At 33.7% G+C, this 7,541-nt stretch overlaps 1 protein-coding gene across 1 annotated transcript; it reads right to left on the bottom strand.

Moving 5' to 3' along the window:
- Positions 1 to 300: 300 nt before the first annotated feature.
- On the bottom strand, positions 301 to 7,191 carry LOC105647904 (uncharacterized). Its single transcript, XM_012234126.4, has 7 exons — positions 6,378 to 7,191; positions 4,542 to 4,580; positions 4,380 to 4,450; positions 1,857 to 1,921; positions 1,666 to 1,755; positions 1,425 to 1,517; positions 301 to 961 (listed from the first exon to the last, which is right to left on the bottom strand). The coding sequence occupies exons 1-7, from the start codon at positions 7,043 to 7,045 to the stop codon at positions 557 to 559; spliced, it is 1,431 nt and encodes a 476-aa protein (XP_012089516.1). The 5' UTR covers positions 7,046 to 7,191; the 3' UTR covers positions 301 to 556.
- Positions 7,192 to 7,541: the final 350 nt, after the last annotated feature.

Raw genomic sequence — 7,541 nt, 5'->3', positions numbered from 1 at the left:
CAGCTTATCCTTCCCTAAAGAGGATGGCTACTCTAAAAATAAAACAATTACCAAAGAGACCTTTTTTCGAGAATCAATGAACGAGTCTAATAATGAAAACTAATTTCTTAAATAAAATCGATCAAGCCCGTTCAATTCTGCTTTAAGTGAATAATAAAAAAGGATTCCCAGATATTATCGGGCCTTAAATTTGAAACATCCACAAAACTACACTTATTTTAATATAATTTTAAATTGATAATAACTGCATTTATACCGTTAGGTAGCTCGGTTTAGTTTATCCAAAGAAAGAAAAATCAATTCGCATGAAAGCTTAGTATTCAAATTAACATCATAATCAACCAAAGAGCAACACAGTTTCGGGTTCAACATAAAAATGCTGAATCTTATTCAGCAGTACAACATCAGACCTACTTAATTGGAAAACTTACTGCAGCAAATGCATATATAAAAGAGGGTAGTGAAATCAGGAAATGTTGTTCATCGGGATCTTAGAAGGTATATAAAGAGGGTTAAAATATCCAATAATTACTGTACGTAGTTGCACTATTGAACCTTATTGTACCCTACAACTTAACCACTCAATTATGTCATCGATAATATCTTGTCGTTCTGGTTCAAATAGGAGATCATGTAAGAATCCTTGTAACAATTTGATGGATTTATCAGTTGAGGAAGCTTCTTCATACAGTTTTTGTGAAGCTTCTGGGTCAGTTACAGTGTCAGAAGTACCATGGAGAACTAGAAAGGGAACTGATAATCTACTGAGATTCTGCTGCAAGTAAGTTGAAATTCTGAGAATTTCATACCCAGTCCTTATCCTAATGGATCCAGTGTATACTAGTGGGTCAGAATACTTAGCTACTAGTGCCTCCGGATCCCGAGAAACTGGCATCCCCTTCTTATTTGCAGCACCAAGTTGGAACCTTGGCAACAGAACTGAGAAGATTGGGGCTAGTACCTGCCATTAACAAAATAAGGAAATAATTACTATAAAAATTAATAGATCATTGGTTTCCTATAACGTTAGTTTGATTGGTAAGACAGATTGATCATGCAGAGTTAAATCATATAGTAATTATAAAAAATAAGATTTGTTACTTTAAAAAGGAACAATATAGGAATTTTGCATTTTTTTAAATCACATCTACTTTTTTTATTTTATCATTTTGGATGATAAATTTGATTGTGAAAATCTTAAGTGGGAATACCCCATCTAATTAAATGCCCTTACCCTTAGTCTCCATCTTAAAGAATTAACAATTATACTGGAAGTTCTTGTAACATTAATCAAGACTTGCGTTGTGCGAAAAGAAAAGAAAAAATTCATTTAGCCATGGGAAAAATTCATCCCACATACTCTATAATCTTGTGCAGTTGGAAACAAGATATGTTAGAATTCACAAAGCAAGAGATATTCATACCACAAAAATAGGATGGGACGGCTGAACTCCAACTGCAGGGGAAGTCAGCACTACACCGGCTATACGGGCTTCCACTTTTGGATCCATTGCTGCCTGCAGTTGTTTATATAATAGAAATGAAAATTACTACTAGATTCTAATATTATGAGAGAATAGATGCATGTATTTGCACATTTGTGAGACGATCAATAGCAATATGAAGTACTGGATAGAAAAATGCATAATTACATGCGAACATTACCTTAAGAACAATGGCTGCCCCTGTGGAGTGACCAAAGCAAAAACATGGAAGCCCAGGATTATCTCCTAAAACTTTATCAAGGAATGATTTCTATCCACAGTTGAAAAAAAATATGAATGCATTTTCATTGAACAAATATGAAGCAAATATCATCAATTATAACAATCTTGTAATGAAAGCCAAAAACATACCAAATCATTGACAGCATAATCAATAGAATGAACATATGCGTGTAGCCCATCACTCCCACCATGTCCTAGTACGACAGAGGAACAACATGAGTAAGTACATCAGATAACCAGAAATTTGAACTGCACAATTGGAAGATTCTAAATTAGTAGTGCATGCAAATACCGCCTCTAGTATAGCTGCACAGTTGTGTATCCCAATGTAAAATAACTTCCATAGAAAAGATCAGTGATGTTAAAGCAGAGAGAGAGAGGGAGAGGGGAATGTGTAAGTAAAAAAAAATCTCATTTAATTTGGGACTTGGGGAAAAATAAATAGAATGCATTATGTAAACATAAAGAAACTGAACGAATATAAATTAAAACAGTGTCCTGTTAGATATTCTCAAGTTCAGCAGAAAAGGTTCACACCTTAATCAGTTGCAAGAATGTAACTTCACTGATACAAGAAAAACTAGGTGTCTCTAAACTGAAGGTGTATGTCAAGGTGCACCTAAAGAAGGTTCATTCTTTAGGCCAACTTTTGCATTTTAGAATTAGTTCACAAAGAGAGAGAGAGAGGGATAGAGGGAGAAAGAGAGGGACCAGGGAAGGGGAAGTGAAACTTAAATTACCAAATGGAGGATCAATCAATTAGCTCAAACAAAATACAGCAAATTTCACAAAATTTGTGGATCTGATTCTAGTGTTAATACAATGGGAAATAAGTGATGGGACTCCTCTTCCTTTCAAATCATGCATCTTCCCTTTGCAATTTTAGATAAGGAAGGCTAGACACAACACATGCAAATAATAAGCTTACATATGAAGAGAAGCTTCACAAGTTTCTTTTTCGCCCCAATTGAAATCCCAATCCTGCAACATCCAAATAATAGTTGCATCGTTGAAGAATGGTGATCTGTAGATCACTAAACACTAAGAGAAATAATGCATGATTACATTTAACTTCTACAAAATATTATTGTTATTGCCATCATCATCTTCTCTTTTTCTGATGCTTCTTAGAGCTTAGATTTTATTCTAGCAACTGAGAAGGTTCAAGTTGAAAACAAGGCAATAGAAACATTCAAGTGCATGCAGTTATTTGCTCAATGTTGTGTGCATTTATTCCCATTTTTGTTTCTTGCATGAAAATTCAGAAGCCTAGAAGAACAATCATAATAATACAAGTGACTACATGGAGCAAGTATGATGCTTATGCTATCATATTTTTGTTTTCTATCAGGAAAGCATTGTTCTAAACAATATTAAGAATTACTAAGTTGGAGGAACTTCTTGCTGTTTTATCATGTATCAAGCTTGAGAAATAAAACTAAAATATTCATCAAAATCAAAGTTTGACTTTATGTTATAATTGCTTGTTTTTTAGTTTTTTATTTTCTAGAAATAGAAAACAGTTTATGGTTTTTCATTACTTGTTTCTTCAAAGCTATTCTTTTTTTCACCCCCAACAATTTTCTTTTTTACTTTTCATTTCATTTTCTTGATGTTAAAAATTACTCCTAGTTATCAAATCTCTCCCTTTTATTAATCAGTCACTGAAGATTTTAATTAATAATAAAGGAGAAAGAAATCCCAAGTTTTACACCAAAACAACTTAAAAAAAGGTAAAGCAACTCACATCCCAATATTTAAATTTCAGGGTGGGTATGTCAAATTGTGTTCCAAAAATTGTTGAATCTTGTGCTGATTTTTCTACTGGGACCACAACCGGTCCTAATCCTGAACCAGGACAGAAACCAAAAACTAAAGGATCAATTCAGATCCCTGTTCCATTCCCCAACCTAGAACCATCGGTTTAATGAACCGAGTCATTCCCAATATCAAGATGGAATTGTCAAAAGGTTTAGATCTAAATTTAATTATGTTTCCAGATAATTAAGAAAGAACAATTTCAAATTGTGCGCATACATCAGCCTCTACCCATGCAAACAAATTTTGGAAAGTTAGGATTAAATTATTCAAATTTTCTCTTCCTCCAGCCCACTCCTTTTTTCTTGTTTGTCATTTTCTCCTTTTCTCTCTAAACTAGACTCCTGTACAATGAAATGAAATAGAATCTTGTAGCCAGTGAGGAGTTTGTCATGTAGTCAAGAATATGGCTATTGCATGAGGACAAATACAGAAGGGATGACTTGTTCCTAACATTCAAAAATTCTCTAATTATTTTGACTGGAAATATGCCCAGCAATGAGGGGACATTCGTAATCCCAGCTAACCATATCACAGATATGCTTCTAGCATTTGGGCATAACAGCAGCCTAGTTTTATTATATCTGGTAGAAATTGTCCATCAAACAGGTAAAGGACATTTATAGGTCTGTCAAGAAAGTAATATAAATGCAATACAGTCTAGATTTCACTGTCAATCCTTGTTATGGAAGTAATACTTGTTAAATAAACGCAAAGGCTGAATAATAATTGACAAGGTCCAGGTAGTATTTTTGATGAAACGCATATACATTAGTTTGCTTACTATGAAAAATAACCTCATAACAACCATTTTCAAAATAGTTTCAATCTTACCAATCCAATCCATTCCATAAACCTTAAACCCATGAGCATTCAGCTGCTTCGCAAAATCATTGTATCTGCCACTGTCGTAAGCAATGGAACCATGAGTACACAATCAGACTACAAATAAATTGAACTTGACTATTCCGCAGCCATTTGGCAAAAATCACAAACCTATGTTCATTCAGGCCATGCAGAATAATAACCAGTCCCCTGCAAAAATGGGTAATAATGTTAGCATCATAGCAACACTAGTCAACATATCCTCCTAAAGTCAGAACTTGAAGAGAGAAAGATGAATATTTATGCACACAAAACCACTATAATTAGAGGGATAGATTATGCCTATTCGAATTATGCTCGATTGAAAGTGATTGAACATCATATAAAAGGACTCCTAGCAATTGATAATTATTGTGAAATTAAGAAGGAAACAATTATGAGAAAGTATTTTTCTTAAGATAGTCATTTCATGTCACTTTTTTTTTTTAATATTCAGACTCTCTTTAAAAGAAGGTCCATGATTAAATTATCGATCCATGCCTTTTAACAGAAACCAAATTAATGTTACTCCTTCAAAACATTAAAATATACTTTCCAAAATGATTACATAGCAAATAATTTTCTGTACACTTTTCAAAACCAAAAGAATTCTTATGGTTCATCCATAGAACAACATGCAACCCTACCAATTAAACCAAATGAGGGAAACCTGAGACAACCCTTCCTTATTTTACATCAGACAATTAGAACAAATACACAATATTTTGCATTTGTAAAATTTTCTGTCAATGTTTAAGGATAAATGAAATGAACATAAGAAAAACAAAGCTGGATTATTCAGAAAATTCCATAACTAAGGTGGTTTCTCTTTGTGTTTAATATATGTTTTAAGTATTTTCGAAAAAATCAAATGTCCTAGAAATAATACATGAAGTCTGCGGTCATTATATTGATAAAAATAATAGAACTCTTCAACTCTTGTTCCCCCACAAAGCTCAAAATCATCGTGAGCTAAAATCAAGTTCCCAATTGAAGTCAGCCAGCATGATTTAGACCTCTCTGCAAAGGATAAACTTGTCGCCTGGTAATGAACCAGATGAACCAACCAGCTAAAATCATGGCGATGGAATTTTACTTGAAGTACTGTCCATTGATAATAATTTAGAATTGCGTGCCAAATAATAGGTGTGGCAGATAAGAACAAAATGACAGTTACGTAGATACATACAATAGTAGAGTATGTCCAAACAATGCGCGTGAGTATTTCAGAAACCTCCGCGCTATAAGATAAGGGAGGGGACCAAGTGAAAGAGATGTCAAACAAATGTCGCCAACGGACTGGTTACGTGAGTGTCTCGATCTTTCTTGTACGATCCAAACCCAACGCATTACTTAATTAGAACAATCAACATATGAAGTGACGCCAAACTGCTAGAATTTTAAAATACGACTCTAGGAATTGTAATATTCAAATTAAGAACAAGAAGCATAAACAATAAAACTATCTGAACATTCATTCCTTGTGCAAAATGTCATGCCAAAATTAACAAGAGATGCATAAGCCTTATTTCGTTATTTTTTATAACTAGAAGATTTAATCTGTTTAGAAGTAGAGTTTAAAAATTTTTTACTCTTTCAATTACGTACGGTTCTCTAAATTGAATTTGTGTTCTCTCTCCTGAAAATTTTTTGCCCTTTCAGTCAAATGCGATTCTGAATCGAACGTCTATTCTCATCTTTATAAAAATTAAGCTCTCTTACCAACCAATCAACCTAATTTCATTTTTAATAAAGATGGTAATTTGATCATTTTTAATAATAATTCAATTATTGGTTAATAATTTCCTTAATCATTCTACAATTACTTTATCCAACACTTGAAATCGGACGGAGGTAGCAAATGATTGCACAAAATCAACCACAAAATATATTTCTAAAAAAAAAAATAAAAATAAAAATAAACCACAAAATATCAGCGGTAAAAAAAGAAAAAGAAAATCCAATTACCTGATTTTGACAGAAGCAGGTGTCCACGACTGGGTAAAAATAGTATCCCCTCTGGAAGTAACAAACAGCGAAAATTCTCTAACCGAATTGACGTCATCGTCTTGTAACACCCTCCGGATTGCGAGGGCCCTCCTTCCTGCCACCTCCTGATCCACCGCCACAGCGACACTGCCACCGCCTGATGATGCACTACTCTTCCACGGAACAATTCTCGCCGGGACCCGCACCATGGTGGAGCCCTTCCGTGGGGTCCCACACTCCTGTAAATCTTTCGGCTTCTCTGCGGAGGAACTCATCGGCACCGTCCGTCTTCTGCCGCGGAATGGCAGAAGCAATAACAAGACGACGGCGTTTATTAACATTAGTAGACTTTTTAATGCTCGAACCGAGAACAACGCATTAATACGGCCGCTGGCACCGGAAGTTAGAATCAAAGATGACGATGCTGATGAAGAAGAAGAAAACTGCTCTGTTGCCATGGCTGATCGTGATGAAACTTTTTTAACAAAGATTAAGGGTGTTTTGGATTGCGCAATTGAAATTTCTAGCTTTGGTATGGAAATTTCGTTAATGTGATACAAGTGCGATGGATTTTTGTTGGTCGGATTGATTGAAAAATGAGTTTCTGCTGTTGAAATTACGATCGTTCTTGCTCTGTAACAGATCATAAAGAGCTGTAGAACAGATCATAAACAGAGAAACTGAAAGTAATCGACCCACAAAAAATAATCGTTTTTTTTAATAGAATGTCTTATCGTTTTCGTATCCCTTTCGTTTCCTTGCTCAAAACAGAAGATATGGTTTTGTTAGTTTTTGCTATAATTAGTTGGACCTATTTATTTATATTTATATATTATATAAATAAATGAATTTGAAAGGACCGCTGCTAAAATAAGCTAAGCTTAAATCGGACTTATCTCAAATAAAAATAAAATTTGTTTATCAAAATCATGTAATTTGCAACTTATTTTCCAAAAAAAATATAATTTTTTTTGTTAAAAGAAGAAAAATGTAAAAACATAAACAATTGGTCTACATTGCTTTCGTATATGTATGACCAACAGCTTTTAAAATAATATTTTATATTTCGACTCAATTTTATTAATTTATATTGTTGGATAGCGGATCATTTATATTAATATTATTAATATTAAAATTTGAAGG

This window comes from Jatropha curcas, chromosome 8 (assembly GCF_041381405.1).
Source record: "Jatropha curcas cultivar XTBG-Jc1 chromosome 8, XTBG_Jcur_1.0, whole genome shotgun sequence".
Lineage (NCBI taxonomy): Eukaryota > Viridiplantae > Streptophyta > Magnoliopsida > Malpighiales > Euphorbiaceae > Jatropha > Jatropha curcas.
Note: the sequence above shows the minus strand (reverse complement) of the source record. Positions and strands in the feature narration are given on the sequence as shown.

What these genes read in the sequence shown, in the direction of transcription:
- LOC105647904 (XM_012234126.4), bottom strand. Translation starts at nt 7,045, where the DNA reads ATGATCTGTTACAGAGCAAGAACGATCGTAATTTCAACAGCAGAAACT. An exon ending in CCTGCTTCTGTCAAAATCAG is followed by an intron (nt 4,581 to 6,377) that starts GTAATTGGATTT and finishes CCATTTTTGCAG; the next exon opens with GGGACTGGTTATTATTCTGC. An exon ending in CGTCCCATCCTATTTTTGTG is followed by an intron (nt 962 to 1,424) that starts GTATGAATATCT and finishes TGTTAATGGCAG; the next exon opens with GTACTAGCCCCAATCTTCTC.